The following is a 20,832-nucleotide window of genomic DNA, read 5'->3' as shown; positions in this document are numbered from 1 at the left end:
AGCTAGCATTTGTCAAGTAACACTTTTAAAGCAGCATTTTCTAGTCTATACAAAATTTTGATCAGTTTTCCCAAAGAAAATTAATTTATCTATATACACTAACACTTCCATGTACTTCATTTCTCTATTTCTTTTTTGGTGAGACAATTGGAGTTAAATAACTTGCCCAGGGTCACACAGTATTAAGTGTCTGAAGTCAGATTTGAAGTCAGCTCTTCCTGACTCCTTGGCTGGTCCTCTATCCACAGCTTCATCTAGCTATTCCCATATAATTTATCTCTATGTAAGCTATTGAAAAGAGTCAGAAACCAAGATGCATTAGGTTGGGAATACTCAAACTGGTAAAATCCATGTAGATTGATGAAGGCTGGCATCTTTGTCTTCTGTTATCTTAAGCATCTGATAGTATCCACTCCACAAACCCACTGTGGAAAGCCATTGGTTACATAGCAGGCAATCCAGAGTGCCTTGAATTCTTGATATAATGGGGAGGAATTTGTATGAGATTCTAGAAGCATGGAGACATTAGTATTTATTTAGCAGGGAAATGACATCTCTGAAGAGAATGAATTGTAGAGGGGAGATACTTGAGGCATAGAGACCACTTAAGCCATTGAAATCATCCCCTCTAGAGGTGATGAGGGCCTGAAGTAAGGTGATTATGGTGTGAGTGGAGAGAAGGGGAATGATGAGAGACATGTTATGGGGATAGGTGAGTGTTTAGAGTTCTGGGGATGGAGTCAGAATTCTTGACTTCAAATCTGACTTTAGACACCTACCAGTTGTATGACCCTAGAGAAGTCACTTAATCTCTATTATCTCAGTCTTCTCATCTGTAAAATGGTGATAATAATAACATCTACTTCCCACAATTGTTATGAGGATCAAATGAGATACAAATTATGAAGTACTTAGCAAAAAGAAGTTCAGAAGAAGTTGTATTTAGAGGAAAGATAACAAATTCTATCTTGGATATATTAAAATATAGCCTTATTTCTGTTTTGCATATATTAAAATACATCTCATACTTGGAAGAGGTCATAGAATGCAAGAATCATTATACCCTACTTGGGTTGACCAGATTTTTTTTTCTATTTTTCTAAGTGGAAGTGAGGAGGATTTTTATGCATACTGAGGTTAAGAGCTCCACTATTCATATTGAACATCCTTTCTGTGGTATAGTGATGTAAATTTCTTTTTGTTAACTATTGAATGATCGTCAAGGCACCCATAAACTACCTAACAATCAACAAAAGAAAATTTATTTAAAATGGCAATGGAAAAGAATTTAGCAATGATACATCATTGATTTAACTAGGCACAACTCCTTTGAATCCATATTTGCCATGATGATGGGTATGTGATCAAGAGTGTGTCAATCCTAAAAAGATTCCAAATCTCATTTTAAACAGATGATAAGAGAAGTACAATAGTTAAACTGTTATGCCACAGTTCTCTTTTATTGTCCTGACTCAGTTTCTCTAATTATCCTGACCCAGTTCTATCTCTCTTTCCCTAAATGTTCTGTTTCAGTTTATAATTGTCTGCTCATTCCTGCAGAAACCACCCCTCCCGGTTTATCAGAATATTTGATAAGGATAAAAGATCTTATGTTTTAGAACATCAGAATGCCTCTCCCCATCCTAAGCTATCAGAATGTCAGATACCATCTTATCAAGATGCCTCTCCCCATCTCCCTCCATTAGTTCATCCCATCTCCTAGATCATCCCATCTTTGGTGGTTCACCCCATCCTGTCAGGGTCCCATTCCCAATCTCAGTACCCTGACTCCACCCCTGCCTCAGTCTACCCCCTGAGTTTGAGCCATGTGTATATAGGTCATTGAGAACTCAGATTGTTTGCTGGATTCTTGGAGACAACAGTCTTATTCAGCCCTGGGACCAAAGCATGGATCCATTTGGTCCTAGTAAATCTCTATCTTTTAAATAAATTATTAAATATTCTCTAATCTCTATCTTGTCTCAGTTTCTCTGGCATTACAAACCTTAGTCCCATGGATCATCTAAAGCTCAAGGATGATTTAATTACCTTTCAGGGAAAATAGGGATTAAAATTCAAGGACATTAATAGATATTGCTCCTCCTAAAGATGTCTATAGGATATCCATTTTGAAATGTTCTATGGACAGTTGGTGATACAGAACTGAAGCATGGAGAGAGAACATCAAGGCAGGATATACATATATCTTAGAGTCAGTTTTGTGGAGATGATTATCCAGTCCCTAGAAACTGATGAGGTCACCTCTAAAGAGATTATAGAAAGAGAAGAGTGTCCAAGAAAGAGGCTTCTGGCAAATGCATTGTGATGAGCTAATGCCCTCAACCTTAAAGTCCTGATTTAAATGGAGAACTATCATATCTGGACTCATTTATTTTTAAAAGATGGTCTAGCAATTCTTGCCAGAAAGAAGATCAGCATTCATTTCTCAAGAGTATTCAACATATGGATGGGCAATAGACTATAATTGTAGCAAAAAAAGTTTATTTCTTTGGGTAATCTGCTGGTAGTTTGATAGAATCCCTAGAAATATTCTCTCTTCTCTTTCCACACATGATGTTGTTGTCCTTGTTCAGTTGTGTTCAACTTTTAATGAACCCATTTGGAAGTTTCTTGGCAAAGACACTAGAGTAGTTTATCATTTCTTTCTCCATTTTATAGATGAGGAAACTGAGACAAACAGGATTAAATAACTTGCCCAGGGTCACGTAGCTAGTAAGTGTCTGAGGCCAGGTTTGGACTCAGGAAGATGAGTCTTCTTGGCTCCAAGTATGGCACTCTATCCACAATGCCACCTAATTGCTTATTCATGAGTTAAGCTATTTTTTTGTCTTTGAAAAGTGATAAAAAGGGACTAAAGTTCAAACATGTTCCCCTGTCATAACTTCCTGGTGGCCTCTGACCATCTAGATATGGCTTTCTGTGTCACTTAAGGGCTTAAAAAGGACTATTTACATTAATTCAAGGACTTGCATATTTGGAAGAGATCATAACAATGCAAAAGTCACCATCCTGACTAAGTTGACCAGATTTTTTTCCCCTTTTTTTCCACATGGAAGTGAGGTCTAAAGTTAAAAGCTCCATTATTCTTATTGAACATCCTTTTTATGTTCTAGTGATGTAAATTTATTTTTGTCAACTTTTGAATGATCTATGGGCTTTTCATTTTGTTCCAATACTTAAAATAAATTAATAGGCCTAACTGCTCATGCTAAGTAATATTCTTGAATCAGGCTGCTGTGAGTTCTGGTTTTTGAATTCTTTATCTTCCCCAAGGGGAATAATTTTATTCAGGATTGTATTTTTTCAACAGAATTCTTGTAGGTTCTTGACTTCATGTTTTGGTCACCTTTCCTTGCAGAAGAAAGTGGCAGTTCCTTTTCTTGATTCTGTATGCCATATGTTAGAAGGTATTCTAGTATGATTCAATCAATAAGCAATAATATACTTTGCTAAATGCTGGAGATACAAAAAAAATGCAAAAAACAATCCTTGTCCTCAAGGAACTTACAGTCTAATAGGTAGATACTATGAAAATAAAGCAAGAGATATAGGATAAATAGGGAATAGTTAACAGAGGGAAGGCACTAGAATTAAGAGGATATGGGAAAGGCTTCATAGAAAAGGTTGGATTTTAGATGGGTCTTAAAGGAATCCAGGGAAGTCAGTGATTTGAGTGGAGAAAATTCCAGGGATGGGAGATAGTCAGTGAAATACCATTTGTGGAATAGTCAGGAGGCCGGAAACCCTGCAAAGAGTACATGTCAGGGAATAAGGTATAAGAAAACTTGAAAGGTAGGAGGCATCTAAGTTCTAAAGGACTATGGATCCAAAGAGAGCATTTTGTATTTGATCATGGAGGCAATAAAGAGCCACTAGAGTTTATTGAGTGGAGAGGTGGTGACATCAGATTAATGCTTTAGGAAAATCACTTTAGTTGCTGAATAGAATATGGATTGGAGTGGGGAAATACTTGAGGTGGGCAAACTGATTTGCAAGTTATTGTAATAATCCAAATGTGAGCTGATGAGGGCTTGCCCCAGAGTGCTGGCAGTATCATAAGGAAAAAGGGGGTATATGAGAGATGTTACAAAGGTAAAATCGATAGGCCCTGGCAATAAATTGACTATACGGATTAAGAAATAATGAAGAATACAAGATATAGCTCCTAGGTTGTGATCTAAGGTTAGTTGAAGTTAGATTTTTCCTGATTTTTACCACTTGACATGTTCTATCCATTTCTTATAAAGTTAAAATTCTGGCTTTGCCACTTACCATCCATGTAATTTTAGGCATTAATTAAATCTTTTACCTCATTTTCAGTTTCTTAATCTGTAAAATGAAGCATTTTAGACTGGATGACCTGTCAATTTTCTTCCTGATATAGATGTCTGATCCTGGGCTATGCTGCTGTGATCTCTGACCACTGCCAAAATGTCTTTCTAATCTTTACAGGCATTGCTGCCAAATGATGCCAGAATTGTGGTCTTTAGGCTATGCAGAAATATAAAAGGAAGCCCTTTAATGCTTTCTAGAAGGCAACCCATTTTGCCTGACTCAGGAGCTTGCCAGTCATGAAGTAATTTGGTGCATAACTTTTACTGGCATTTCCTCCCTGGAGAGCATGGGTCTTTTCTTGAGAAAAACCTGAAACTTCATTTCCTTCTGAAATAGTTCATCTAAATCTGTGAGAGAAGCTTCTTTTGCCAATTTAATCATGCTTTTCAGCTTGTCCATAGGCAGATCTTTTCTGCCTATTAAAAAAAAATCACTGCATCTCTTCAGATCAAGTGATCAATGTTTAGGTACTATCTTCTCTGTCATAGTTATCAGAAATTTTTGAGTGATCATCTATCTGGTAATTCACACAAAAAGAAATGGGAAGATTTCTCAGGACTGATTATTCACCTCTGCACATCTGTACTAATCATTTATAGCTCTTTTAGGGTGTTTTTTATAATATCCTTATACTCAGAATTTATTCTCAAGAATAAAAGTCCTGTGGGGTTCTATATTCATTGCTCTAAATCACTTTTCCAAAAATTTGGTCTCCATTTTGTTTAAATTTCACTAAAATGCTATTCAGTAAATCAATAATGCAAAAGCAAAGAACTAAGTGGTGAAATGTGTGTCTTAAGTTTGAATGACAATAATTTAACAGAGTGTACCAAAATTAGCATACAAAAAGACAAGCAATAAGAATGAATTCATTGTTACATGCAAATAAGCAAAGATGTCAATAGCACATAATTCCAAGTAGTGCTGATGGCCAGCAGTGCAATTATACTGTAGGCAATAGGCATAAAGCATTCATAATCAATAATATTCAAAAGCACAATGTCTTTGAGAAACTGGGAATGTAGTGGGTCAATTACAAAAGAGAAAATTCCCATGTGGGAAAATGAAATTAAAAAATATCATAATCTAGATCATAAAGAAACAATTTCAGTGAAGAAATAAGAAAATGTTCCAAAATCATACTCTAGTGGTTTTCTATTGCCTCTAGGATAAAATATGAATTATTTTTAGCTTTTAAAACCTTCCTCAACTTGTCTGGAACCTACCTTTCCATTATGTTTCCCATACTCTGAAATGCAACTAAATTTGACTTTTCTTTGTTCCTCACTCCATTTTCTTTTTTCTATCTTTGCATTGGTTACCCATATTCCTAGAATGGTGCTCCTTTTTATCTGCCTCAGAAAGGCCTTTCTTCTTTTAAGCCTATTTTTTGTATGAGTAATTGATTAACACATTCCCTTTGCCCTCCAACTTCTTTCCTTCCTATACTATATTATATTTAACTACCTTAAACATATTTGTATTTATTCACTTTGTATATATGATATTATATATATATAACATACATATATATATTTTTCTTACATGTACTTGTTTCTCTCCTTAGTATGCAAGATCCTTGTAAGGATTGTTTTATTTTTTATTTTTTTGTATTTATATCACTAGCACCCATTACAATTCTTGGCATATAGGAGGTCCTTAATAAAAATTGTTGATTTCAAGAATAAAAACATAAAATAAAATTCATTTAGAAAGAAAATATCCATCAATTCAAAAGCTGTTAGGAAAACATTTTTAAATTCACAGAAATTACATCCCTGCATTTGATATCCATGACACTGTGGCCGGGAATTTAGATGTTCAAAACCAAAAATAAACAAATAATCCCAGACCAACCCCCATTTGACAACTTATAGTTTTATGATGCTTTCATAAGTCTTTTTTTTTAAGTCACTATTTTATTTATTCAGCAAGGAGTTATAATACCTGAGTGGAACACCAGGAAATGTTTCACTTGAGCTATCAGCCCCATGGTATCATTCTGCCTACTGGGCATCAGGGTTGTTCAGTTTGTAGATACCTAGAATTCTTTCCTTCTTTGCCAAGATTGAAGTTTCAATAATTTGTAGAGAATCTAACCTGTAAATGAACTTAAGTCTGAGACTGACATTCAACTGCACCACCTCTGTCGTTAAATTAAAAACTGTATTCCTCTGAACATATTATCCATTTAGGATACATGAACTAATTTACCTGAATTTTATTGTGTGCAATATTTCAATTACTGTGAAACTAGCTTCTTGTAAAGAATCTTGAAGGAGGTCTAAAAGAGGGGAAAAACTATACATGTGTCATGTATTAAAATTAATATTTTTTTCTCCCTGATGATTATCCTAGTATGGAAAATCCCTCCACCAAAGCAGATGGACACCTCTTTAGTAACTTAAAGTTTAAGAAGGTTGCACGGGTCCCTGGGAGGTTATATGATTCAGTGATGGTCACACTTCTGCATTTTAAATTGGTTGCTATTTCTGTTGCTTGCCTAGTCAAATAATATCATCTCCACTTTGCAAATGAGAAACTGAACCACATAGTTATGTGACTTTCTGGAGTCATAAAGCTAAGAATTATCAGGATGAGAATTTGAATCTATGTTTTCAGACTCCAAGACTAGTGTTTTTATACTATACTACTCAAATGCTCACTTTGCAAAGAAGGAAGGCAAATTTAGAAATGTGGGGCTGTGAGAATCTTTTAAGAATAGCGACCTAGACCTTTTTTCTTAGGTTCTGACTTTTACCTTCTGTATTTTTACTTTCTTGATTCTTCATTTTCTGAGCCCTATTCTTGGAAGACGTGTCCAAAGCAGCATAGTGGCAGCCACTAGACAAAGTATCCAGGAGCTCTATGAACCAAACTGTGCTGATGGCTGGTAGATTTATTTGTTTCTCTACTTGATAACATCAGTGATTTTGATTTCACTTTGGTTTTTGGTTTTTGTTTTAATTTTTGCTCATGTAACATGGATGAAGGATCTGAGAATATGACATAAAAGTGGAAAAAACATTAATTTTGCAACTTCTTTTTTTTGGGGGGGATAAACAAATTTGCTTATTTTCTTCAAATTGGTGATCCATGTGTGATTTTCTAAAAATAATTGTTAATTAAGAATAGAATATGATTACATTTCAAACTAAATATATTAAGCCTGTTTTGCATCTTATGTTACATTTTATTTTTTTTCTTGTTAAAGTTTTTTTTTTTATTTTCAAGACATATGCATAGATAATTTTCAATATTCACCCTTGCAACAAATGTGTTCCAAATTTTTTTCCCTCCCTTTTCCCCTACCCCTCCCCAAAAGGGCAAGTAATCCTACATATGTTAAACATGTTTATGCTCATTTTAATACTTTGTATTCCTTAGATCATATTTTGCTTAAAAAGACTCATCTAAAAAGCAGTCCTCTTCAAGTGTACAAAACTGTAAATAAAATGTGCATAATGGAAAAAATGCTCTGATGTTATCTAGAACAATCATTTCATGGAGATTTTATCTCATTTATTTGGCCTTCAAAGGGGCAAGTAAAATTTCATTTATCTAGGCCTTTTCTTGCCCCTGAATTTTAACAAAGAATTGGTAAGATAAAAAATAAGAAAGAGTGGGATCTTATTCTCACCACAAAGCCATTCCCCTCAATAATGCTCATGATTACCATCACTTAGTACATTAGCATAGTCCAATCACTATCAGCCTTACCATATCCTTATAACCAACACTGATTCCATTCTCATGATCACCATCTTTACTATATCATCATCACTCATTTCATTGTCATCATCCCCTTCATCATCATCATATTTCCATTCCCATCCCCATAACCATTATGATCATTACCATCAGCATCACTATCACCAGCATCTTCACTTTCATCAGCATTATTGCCTAAAAACTTTCATTAAGCTCCTGTTTGTACAGTGTGATATTGAATACACAAATATGCTACATGTACAAAGGTAATTACACCAAGAGGACTTCTGACCTCTAAGGACTCTCAAGCCAAAACAGATTTTCTTGGTTTATTTTGTCTGGATCTTTCCTTCTTTCCTTTGTTCCTGTCATTTTCTATTTTGTATTAAACTTGTGGAATATTGTATGCTTTCTAATACACTATAAGTTCCTTGAAAGTATACCTAATCTTATTTTTCATTTCTGTTCCCAATATCTAGCACAGTCCCTGGCAAATAGTGAGCAATAAAAGTTGAATTGTTGAATTGAGTGAAAACATTACATGAATTAGTAGGTAAATACTGAACTATTTATGTCATCTCTAGTGTAGTTAGAATTACTTTGTAGGGACGAAGATGAATGGTTAGGGTACATTTTGAGAAAGAGAAAGAAGAAAGTAATTATAGGTAGTTCATTAGGTAGGAATTTATCAGTCCAATCATGGTCCTTGGGAAAAGCAGAATTACAGTAACTTGAGTGAGAATGCAGAGACAATTTAAATGATCAAGGTTTTGGGAGGAAGAAGGGTTTTGTAGGCTTTTTAAAATGCTTCTTCTATAGAGAATAACCCTTATGTGCTTTTGGAAAAAAAATGGCTGGGGATATAGAACAAAGACTAGGAAAAGGATTCAGGGAAAGGGATTGAGAGACAAAGGGGAGGAAGAGCTTGAGGATTGGAACTTTTCCCTTCAACTTCATCTTTTGCTTCTGTTTAACACCAGGCCCTTTGCTTCCAGGTCAGCAGTGCACCCTCCCAACCTCCTCAGCCTGTTGTGGTACCCAAGCCCGCACAGTGTGTCCACCATGTATCCACCCAACCCAGTTGCCCTGGCCGAGGAAAGATGTCTAAACTACTGAATCCAGAAGAGATGACTTCAAGGGATTACTACTTTGATTCCTATGCTCATTTTGGGATTCATGAGGTAAAATCATCCTTGCTTAGTACAAATGTGAAGAAGTTTCAGTGACTTGGAGTGAGTTAAATCATAGAATGTTAGAACGGTAAGGAAATTTAGAAATCATTTTAGAGATGAAGAGACTGAGGGTTTAGAATAAGGGGAAAGTGGCCTGTGGAAGGTTACAAAGTGAGTGTTGGCTTCTGGTCCAAAGTTCACGGCGATGAGTTTTGCCTTTTTACTTCACTATTCTAAAACTTAAGTGGGCTGCTTCATTACTCAGGTAATTCAAAGCCTGGAATAACAACCTGGTGGGAATTTTGTACAGGTGATTCTGATTCAAGAATAGTTTGGGTCTACAAGTTCCCAGGTCTCCTGAGATTCCATGATTTTAAGAAAATTGTTTCCTAATTCAGTGTAATAGAACTGACACTCAATCTTTCATGATTGGATTGTTCTGGAAATGAATTGGATTTCAGGCAATGGACAAGAGGCCAGGGTAAGAAGGAATAATGAAAAGGCATAGAAATGGTCAGTCTATGACTGTGTTTGTGAGTATGTGTGCTTGTGGTCTTCAAAGGATGTGGATAACCGATTATGCAATTCAAAGCCAAAAAGAAAGGATTTTTGTGTTACTTTGTATTCCACCAACTGTGTCTCTTATCCCTGAATGTACAGATACTCCAGAACTATTCGCTATAGGAGATCACAGCATTTTGCAGCTAAAAGTTCTAAGACTAAAAACGCAACTTGCCAAAGACATTGGATATACTCTATCTCTCAGGATTGTACTTTTTCATCAGAAGAAGAATCTCTCTCTTCTCTCTAAAAAAAGTATTCAGGGAATGAGATTGAACAACAGCAATAATCCAAGGATCTGTGATATATTACTCGTGTAGGCTCTCTACTCAGACAGATTATGTCTTTTATATGACCTTTATGTGCTTCCTTGTCTGAAAAATCTAAGCTGATTATGAATCTCCCTAGACTTCATAAGATGGTACTTAGTAGAGTTTGTTCTTTGCTGGTGATTCTTTCAAGAACCCAAAATCATTCCTAGGTTAATCGAGGTAAGGCATAATAAATACTTCAATGGATTTATTATCTATTTGATATGATTGTTCCCTTCATTGCTCTAGATCATAACCTCTCCATGTCTTCTTAACCTGTGTGATATTTATCTGTGCTATTTCATAAGATCATAAAATCATAGACTTGATCTCTTCATTGAGAGATGAAGGCCCAGAAAATTTAAACAATTTCCCCAAACCCAGGTTATTCAATGCGTATCAAATACTAAAAAGAAAATTGACCCAATATTCTGTAGACATTCTTCAGAATGAAGACCCACATTCTGAAGACTTTCTTTTGGGTCTTTTTCCATTTAGTGGATGCTAGTGCAACATTTTGGCCAATAAGAAACATATAGGATCATGGTGTTATAGATTTGTCTTCTAGTAATATCTCCCAATGAGGTGCTATTACCATGAAGCTAGAATTCTTTGCTATCCCTGTCTCTGCCACAATGTCAGCATTCTCTCTAGTAGTTCTGAGTTAAGGATAAGCAACAACAAATGAAAGGCCTGAGACTTAATTGGAAATCAGAGTTACACAGGTGCTACATACACCTGTAAATAGCAAAAACACAAAGCAGATAGTACTATTACTACTACTACTACTACTACTACTACTACTACTACTATTTATATAGTGCCTTAAATTTTCAAAGTGCTATAACATCATATATGATGTTTATATACAAAATATATAGAGATTGCATTAAGAAGAATTCTGTTGTCCTATTTCCACATGACTATTTCACCTCATTTCTCTTTTTTTATTGTAGCAAGTTTTTTATTTTATTTTAATACATATTGCTTTATGAATCATGTTGGGAGAAAAAAATCAGAGCAAAAGGGAAAAACCATGGGAGAGAGATAAAAATAACAGAAAAAAAAGAACATAGCATGTCTTGATTTACATTCACTCTCCTTAATTCTTTTTTCTGGATGCAGATAGCATTTTCTGTCCAATGTCTATCGGGATTGCTTTGGATCACTGACCTACTGAGAAGAAGCAAGCCTTTTATAATTGATCACCGTACATTCTTACTGTTATTGTGAACAACATATTCCCTTGTTCTCCTAATTTGTTTATGGTATCTCCTTTATGTCTAAATCATATATCCATTTTGACCTTATTTTGGTATGGGGTGTGAGATGTAGATCTACGTTGAGTTTCTGACATAATACTTTTTAGTTTTCCCAGGAATTTTTGTCAAATAGTAAGTTCTTATTCCTGAAGGTAGAGTTTGGGGGTTTGTTTGGGCCTTGATTATTGTGTTGTGTTCCACTGGTGCACCAGTCTATTTCTTAGCCAATACCAAATGGTTTTATTTAATGCTTCTTTAGTATAATTTTAAGTTTGGTACTGCTAAGCCATCATATTTTGTATTTTTTTTCATTATTTCCCTTGATATTCTTGACCTTTTGTTCTTCCAGAAGAATTTTGTTATTTTTTTTTTAGTTTTATAAAATAATGTTCTGGCAGTTTGATTAGTATGGCACTGAACAAATAAAGTAATTTAGGCAGAATTGTCATTTTTATTATATCAGCTTGGCCTAGCCATGAACAATTGATATTTTTCCAGTTGCATAGATCTGATTTTATTTGTGTGAAAAACATTTTGTAGTTGTGTTCATATAGTTCTTGGGTTTGTCTTGGGAGGTAGATCCCCAAGTATTTTATTTTGTCTACCATAATTTTAAATGGAATTTTTCTTTCTACATCTTGCTAATGGGCTTTGTCAGAAATATATAGAAATGCTAATGATTTATGTGGGTTTATTTTATATCCTGCAACTTTGCTAAAGCTGTGAATTGTTTCCAGTAGATTTTTGGATAATTTTTTAGGATTCCCTAAATATATCATCGTATCATCTGCAAAGAGTGATAGTTTTATTTCCTCATTCCTATTCTAATTCCTTTTTCTTTTCTTAATGCTAAATCCAACATTTCTAGTACAATGTTGAATAATAGTGATGATAATGGGCATCCTTATTTCACTCTTGATCTTATTGTGAATGCATCCACACTTCTCTCCATTACAAATAATTCTTGCTGTAGGTTTTAGATAGATATTGCTTGTAATTTTAAGAAAAGCTCCCTTTATCCCTATGCTCTCTACTGCTCTTAATAGGAATGGGTGCTGTATTTTGTCAAAAGCTTTTTCTGCATCTATTGAGATTTTCATATGATTTTTGTTGGTTTTGTTATTGATATGGTTGATTATAGTAATAGTTTTTTTCTGATATTGGACCAGCCTTGCATTCCTGGTATAAACCCCACTTGGTCATAGTGTATTATCCTGCTGATACATTACTGCAATTTCTTTGCTAATATTTTATTTAAAATTTTTGCATCAGTATGCATTAGGGAGATTCATCTGTAATTTTCTTTCTCTATTTTGGTCTTCCTGGCTTAGGTATCAGTGCCATATTTGTGTCATAGAAGGAATTTGACAGTACTTTTTCTTTACCTATTTTTTCAAATAGTTTACATAGAATTGGAATTAATTGTTTTTTAAATGATTGGTAGAGTTCACTTGTGAATCCATTTGGTCCTGGAGATTTTTTCTTAGGGAGTTCATTAATGACTTGTTCAATTTCCTTTTCTACAATAGGACTATATAAGAATTTTATTTCCTCTTATGTTAACTTGGATAATTAATATTTTTGTAAATACTCATCCATTTTTATTAGATTGTCAGACTTGCTGCCATAGAATTGGGTAAAATACCTCCTAATTATTGCTTTAATTTTATTGGTGGTAAATTCACTTCTTTCATTTTTGATGCTCGTGATTTTTTTTCCCTTTCTTTTTTCTGATCAAATTACCAAAGGTTTATCTATTTTGTTAGTTTTATTTTAAATAAAACCAACTCTTAGTTTTATTTATTAGTTCAGTAGTTTTCTCAGTTTTTATTTTATTAATTTCTTCTTTCAGTTTCAAAATTTCTAATCTGGTATTTAATTGGGGGTTTTAAAATTTGTTCTTTTTCTAGCTTTTTTAGTTGCATACTTAATTCATTGATCTACTCTTTTGCTATTTTATTTATGTAGCTATTTAGAGATATAAAATTTCCCCTAAGAACTGCTTTGGCTGCATTCCATAGGTTTTGGTATGCTCTCTCATTATTGTCATTTTTCTTGGTTGAAATTATGGATTATTTTTGTGATTTGCTGTTTGACCCATTCATTCTTTAGAATTAAATTATTTAATTTCCAATTGTTTTTTAGTCTTCTCTTTCCCTGGCCCTTTATTGAATATAATTTTTATTGTATTGTGATCTGAAAAGGAAGCACTTACTATTTCTGCCTTTTTGCATTTGATTGTGAGGTTTTATGCCCTAATACATGGTCAATTTTTGTGTAGATGTCATGAACTGTGAAGAAAAAGGTATATTCCTTTCTTTCCATATTCAATTTTCTCCAGAGATCTATCATATCTAGATTTTTTAGGATCCTATTAAGTGCCTTAGTTTTTCTTGTTTGTTTGTGGTTAGATTTGGATTCTGAGAGGGGAAAATTGAGGTCCCTCAATAGAATAGTTTTGTTGTTTATTTCTGGCTTAAAATCTTCTCTAGGAATTTATCTGCTCTGCCACTTGGTGAATACACATTCAGTATTGTTATTACTTCATTATTTATGGTATCCTTTATCAAGATTACTTTCCCCCCCTTATCTCTTTTAATAAGATCTTATCTCTTTTAATACTGATTGCTTTATCTGAGATCAGAATTGCTTCCCCTGCTTTTTTAACTTTAGCTGAAGCATAATGAATTCTGTTCTACCTTTTACCTTTACTCTCTATGTACCTCTCTGTATCAAATGTGTTTCTTATAAACAACATATTGTAGGATTCTGTTTTTTAATCTACTCTACTATTTATTTCCATTTTATGGGAGAGTTCATCCCATTCACATTAACAATTATGATTACCAGTTCTGTATTTCCCTCTATCCTATCTTCCCCCTGTACATACATTTTTGCTCTCTTTCTATCCTGTCCTTAGTCAGGTATTTTTTTACCCACCCCACTCACTACCTTATCTCCTATTACCTCTCCCCCTTCTCTTAGTAGGGTTTTTTAAAACCCACTCCATCAATAACCTTATTTTTTTTAATCAATCCTTCCCCCTTTTTCTTACCCTTTCCCCTAGTATTTCTGTCATTCCTTCTATCATTTCACTCCCTTTTTTCCCCTCTTTCACCTCATACTTCTTTATATGGGTAGATAAATTTCTATACTCAATTGAATGATTAAATTATTCCCTCTTAAAGCCAAAACTGATGAGATCAAGTTTCAGGCAATGTTCATTATCTTCTCTTCTTTCCCTGGATTGTAATAAGTTGTTTGCACCTCTTCATGTGAACTAGTTATCCCATTGTATCTTTCCTTTCCTCTTTTTCCCAGGACAGACCTTTCCTACTTCCTAAAGTATTTTTCTTTGATGTCATCACATCAGGTACTATTCACAACCATAGTCTCAATCCCTGTGATGCCTCCTTCTGTCTTCCCCAATGGCAAATAAAATTTGCAAGAGTTATAGATATTGTTTTCTTATAGTTTAACATATTATACACACACACAACACACACACACACACACAAATATATTCCCCTGTTTACCTTTTTATGGTTCTCTTGAATCCTGTGTTTGTAGATTAAATCTTCTATTTAGTTCTGTTTTCTCTCTCTCTCTTTCTCTCTCTCTCTCTCTCTCTCTCTCTCTCTCTCTCTCTCTCTCTCTCTTTCTCTCTCTCTCTTTGCTGAGGCAACTGGGGCTAAGTGACTTGCCCAGAGTTACACAGATAGAAAGTGTTAAGTGCCTGAGGCCAGATTTGAATTCAGGTCCTGATGACTTCAGGGCTGGTGCTCTATCCATTGTGCCACCTAGCTGCCCTTTAGTTCTGTTTTTTTCCAATAGAAATGACTGAAAGTCTCTTTCTTCATTGAAGCTCCATTTCCTTCTCTGAAAGATGATGCAGTCTCTCGCTGGGTAGTTAATTCTTGGTTGTAACCTCACATCTTTTGCCTTCTAGAATATGTATTCTAGGTCCTCAAATCCTTTATTGTAGAAGTTGCCAGATCTTGGGTATTCCTAACTGTTGGTTCTTGATTTTTGAATTGTTTTTGTCTGGTACTTTTAATACTTTTTCTTTGGGATTATAATTTTGGAATTTTGCAATAATGTTCCTTGGGATTTTCCTTGTGGGATCTCTTTCCAGAGGTGATCGATGAGTATTTCCCCTTCTGTTTGTAGAATATTGGATTAGTTTTCCTTAATGACTTCTTGTAGAATGCTATCTAGATTCTTTTTTTGGTCATGGCCTTCAGGTAAGCCAATAACTTTTAAATCGTCTCTTCTGGATCCATTTTCCAGGTTGGCTATTTTGCCATTGAAATATTTCACATTTTCTTCCATTTTTTTCATTCTTTTTAGTTTGCTTGACTGGTTCTTTCTATCTCACAAAGTCATTAGCTTCCATTTGCCTTGTTGTAGTTTTTAATGTGTGATTTTCTTCACTTATCTTTTGTATCTCTTTTTTCATTTGGTTTATTCTACTGTATAAGTAATTGTTTTCTTCAGACAACTTTTGTCCTTCCTTTTCCAAATTTTTGATTCTCTCATGCATACTTCTCATTTCTTTTCTCATTTTTTTCTTCTCCCTCTCTTATCTACCTTTTGAAGTATTTTATGAGCATTTCTAAGAAGCTTCTTTGGGCTTGAGATCAATTTATCATTCTTTCAGATTTCTTCTGTGGACATTTTATCCTAATCTGAGTTTGTATTTTGGTCTGCCCTGTCACCAATAGTAATTTTCTATAGTCAAGATTCTTTTCTGTTTCTTGTTCATTTTCTTTCCTTTTTTTTTTTTTTTTTTTTTGGTACTTTCTCTCTTTTTTTTTTTACTTTTATAGTGGTACTCTCCTCCTGGGGCAAAGGTGGCACTGTTCCCAGCTTCCTGTGTAGCTCTGAGCCTTGGCTTTAAGCATAGGGACTTCTAGTGTTTGTAGGAGGTAGCTTGGCTGCTCTTTCCAAGAAACAGCCTTATTTTCCAGAGTTTGCCTTCTAAGCTGATGTTGGGGGCTGTCCCACTGATTTGCTATTCTACTGAGCCAGGATTGGGGGTCTTAGTTGCTGATTCGAAGAGTCTATCTGACCTGGGCTGAATACTCTGTTCACCCCAGTGAGACTGATCTGTCTTGAAGTTTTTTTCAATCTCTCTTGAGCTGGAGAGGGGTTTCATTCCATCAGACTCTGTTCAGAAGATTGGTTTCAGGTGGTTTTCAAGGGAAACTGGGAGAGCTCAAGCAGCTTCCTGAATGTACTTGGCCTTGTTGGCCCAACCCCCAGACCAAATAGTCCATTGTTAAATTTTCAATCTTTCCATTTCTCAATCATATACTTTCTCAATTATATATTAAAGGTCTGTTCTTTAAGGTAGCTTAATCATTGATAACATGGTACATTCTAACTTCCCAAGAGTACATCTCTACATTGCCCATTAGGTCACTCACTACATTTAATCTTCAGAGATTATGGTGTTTCAAGATTCATAACCATAGAGCATCTCAAGGAGATTGTGTTAAAAATATGGGCTTTTGTGCCAGGGAGCAGCTTGAAATCATTAAAAGTACTGTGTGGTTTCCCAAATATAATTCAACCTACTCCCTTCTTCCTATTCAGTTCAGAGCTTAACTCATTGTCCATCTATAGTGCCTACCTAAAATATACGTGCTGAAGTACTAGCTCAACAGATTGACTAGCCAACTGCATGGAATAAATAGTCTGGATAATGGACATTTTTTATTCATTTAAGGTTTTTTTAATATAGTCCTAGGGACAGAATGAGTCTGCTGTTCTCCAGCAGGTTAGCTACTAAGTAATGGATGTTTTTGACACAAGAGAGAACAGGACCAAGTGGTGCAAGTAGCAGACTTAACTTTAATCTTAAACTTTAAAATTAGTCAGTCCTGGGCAGCTAGATGGTACAATGGATAGAGTGTTGGGCCTCAAGTCTGGTAGGATCAAACTTGAGTTCAAATCCGGCCTCAGAAACTTAATACTTCTTATCTGTGACAAGTCACTTAACCTCAATTGCCTCAGAAAAAAAAGATAAGTCAGTCCCCTGAAATATAGAAAAGGAAGATATTTCAGTTGGACCTTTTGTGATGGGAGTTGAATCTTGGTTTCAGTCTTCTCAGTCAAGTAGAAGTGTCCTCTTCTGAGAGAAAATTGAGTAGTAATGAAGTTGGATTATTAAGAAAAGTCACTTTGAAAAGAAATAAATGGCATATAAATAAAAAAATTGTCTCATACCTCAGGGAGGACCGCCCCATCAAAAATAGGTGTAGAGAATACAGTCATCACTGTTTCATGAATCTCTCCAGCAGTTAGGAATTAGAAATAGAGAAACTGGATAGTTATGGTCATTAAGGACTGAGAATTGATGGGAAGAACAGGAGTAGGACAGAAGAACTTAGAGAAAAATAACTTGGCTGAGATAGCTAAGGATAGGATCAAGACTACAAAAGGAAAGAAGGTTAGAACAATAGTGATGACTTGGAAGAAGAAAGAGGGATTGAAGAACTGGAAATTTCAGAGAGGACAAGAGCAGCTTGAGGAGCAATGAGGAAATCAATCAATAATAATTTACTAAGCACCTACTATGTGCCAGGCATTGTGCTACAACAAAAAAATGAAATCATTCCCATTTGGAAAATCAAATACATATATAGATATGTAGTGAAGAATAAATACAGTATTGATAAAATCCAACATCCATTCCTAATAAAAACACTTGAGAGTATAGGAATAAATGGACTTTTCTTTAAAATAGTCAGGAGCATATATTTAAAACGGTCAGTAAGCATCATATGCAATGGGGAAAAACTGGAACCTTTCCCAGTAAGATCTGGAGTGAAGCAAGGTTGCCCACTATCACCATTATTATTCAATATTGTATTAGAAACACTAGCCTCTGCAATAAGAGTCGAGAAAAAGATTAAAGGAATTAGAGTAGACAATGAGGAAACCAAACTATCACTCTTTGCAGATGATATGATGATATATCTAGAGAACCCCAGAGACTCTGCTAAAAAGCTATTAGAAATAATTCATAACTTTAGCAAAGTAGCAGAATACAAAATAAATCCCCATAAAACCTCAGCATTTTTATACATCACCAAAAAATCCAACAGCAAGAGATACAAAGAGAAATTCCATTCAAAATAACTGTTGACAGCATAAAATATTTGGGAATCTACCTACCAAAGGAAAGTCAGGAATTATATTAGCAAAATTACAAAAAACGTTCCACACAAATAAAATCAGACTTAAATAATTGGAAAAATATTAAGTGCTCTTGGATAGGCCGAGAAAATATAATAAAGATGGCAATACTCCCTAAACTAATCTATTTATTTAGTGCTATACCAATCAGATTTCCAAGAAAATATTTTAATGATCTAGAAAAAATACAACAAAATTCACATGGAACAATAAAAGGTCAAGAATCTCAAGGAAATTAATGAAAAAAATCAAATGAAGGTGGCCTAGCTGTACCTGATCTAAAACTATACTATAAAGCAGCAGTCACCAAAACCATTTGGTATTGGCTAAGAAATAGATTAGTTGATCAGTGGAATAGGTTAGGTTCACAAGACAAAATAGTCAACTATAGCAATCTAGTGTTTGACAAACCCAAAGGTCCTAACTTCTGGGATAAGGATTCATTATTTGATAAAAACTGCTAGGATAACTGGAAATTAGTATGGCAGAAATTAGGCATGGACTCACACTTAACACCATATACCAAGATAAGATCAAAATGGGTCCATGATTTAGACATAAAGAATGAGATTATAAATAAATTAGAGGAACAAAGGCTAGCTTATCTCTCAGCCTTGTGGAGGAGAAAGCAATTTGTGACCAAAGATGAACTAGAGACCATTACTGATCACAAAATAGAAAATCTTGATTATATCAAATTAAAAAGCCTTTGTACAAACAAAACTAATGCAAACAAGATTAGAAGGGAAGAAACAAACTGGGAAAACATCTTCACAGTTAAAGGTTCTGATAAAGGCCTCATTTCCAAAATATATAGAGAATTGACTCAAATTTATAAGAAATCAAGCCATTCTCCAATTGATATGAAGGATATGAACAAAGGATATGAACAGACAATTTTCAGATGATGAAATTGATACTATTACCACTCATATGAAAGTGTTCCAAATCACTATTGATCAGAGAAATGCAAATTAAGACAATTCTGAGATACCACTACACACCTGTCAGATTGGCTAAGATGACAGGAAAAAATAATGATGAATGTTGGAGGGGATGCGGGAAAACTGGGACACTGATGCATTGTTGGTGGAGTTGTGAACGAATCTAACCATTCTGGAGAGCAATCTGGAATTATGCCCAAAAAGTTATTAAATTGTGCATACCTTTTGATCCAGCAGTGTTTCTATTGGGCTTATATCCCAAAGAAATACTAAAGAAGGGAAAGGGACCTGTATGTGCCAAAATGTTTGTGGCAGCCCTATTTGTAGTGGCTAGAAAATGGAAATTGAATGGATGCCCATCAATTGGAGAATGGTTGGATAAATTGTGGTATATGAATGTTATGGAATATTATTGTTCTGTAAGAAATGACCAGCAAGATGAATACAGAGAGGCTTGGAGAGATTTACATGAACTGATGCTAAGTGAAATGAGCAGAACCAGGAGATCATTATATACTTCAAAACAATGATACTGTATGAAGATTTATTCTGATGGAAATGGATTTCTTTGACAAAGAGACCTAACTCAGTTTCAATTGATCAATGATGGACAGAAGCAGCTACACCCAAAGAAAGAACACTGGGAAATGAATGTAAACTATTTGCATTTTTGTTTTTCTTCCCGGGTTATTTTTACCTTCTGAATCCAATTCTTCCTGTGCAATAAGAGAACTGTTCTGTTCTGCAAACATATATTGTATCTAGGATATACTGCAACATATTTAACATATATAGGACTGCTCACCATCTAGGGCAGGGGGTGGAAGGAGGGAGGAGAAAAATCGGAACAGAAGTGAGTGCAAGGGATAATATTGTAAAAAGAATTACTCTGGCATGGGTTCTGTCAATAAAAAGTTATTATAAAATAAATTTAAAAAAGAAGACTAAATACAAATATATGTGAATTAATTAAATATAGAAGAGTTAGGGTGAGAGGGCATGAACGACTGAGAGATCAGGAAAGGCTGTGAGGAAAGAGTACATTTAGGCATGGGAGACAGCTGGTACAAAGAATTGGAGACAAAAAATGGAATATCTTATGTCATATTAATAAGAGAGAGGTCATTTTGACTGAATCATAGAGTCTAGAAGAGAGAATAACATAGTTGGTTTTTGTTAAGTAACATGGTTGGTTTTGGCAAGACAATTGGGATTAAGTGACTTGCAGGTTTTGGCAAGACAATTGGGATTAAGGGACTTGCACAATGTCACACAGCTAAGAAGTGTTAAGTTTTTGAGGCTGGATTTGAAG

At 34.7% G+C, this 20,832-nt stretch overlaps 1 protein-coding gene across 1 annotated transcript in view; it reads left to right on the top strand.

The window, feature by feature from the left end:
* Nucleotides 1-20,832, top strand: part of PRMT8 (protein arginine methyltransferase 8) — a 173,465-nt gene that overhangs the window by 45,351 nt on the left and 107,282 nt on the right. The window contains exon 2 of the mRNA XM_052000778.1: nt 9,063-9,248. Coding sequence (XP_051856738.1) covers nt 9,063-9,248 — 186 coding nt within the window. The remainder of the gene's footprint in view (nt 1-9,062; nt 9,249-20,832) is intronic.

Source organism: Antechinus flavipes, chromosome 5 (assembly GCF_016432865.1).
Source record: "Antechinus flavipes isolate AdamAnt ecotype Samford, QLD, Australia chromosome 5, AdamAnt_v2, whole genome shotgun sequence".
In the NCBI taxonomy this organism is placed as follows: domain Eukaryota; kingdom Metazoa; phylum Chordata; class Mammalia; order Dasyuromorphia; family Dasyuridae; genus Antechinus; species Antechinus flavipes.
Note: the sequence above shows the minus strand (reverse complement) of the source record. Positions and strands in the feature narration are given on the sequence as shown.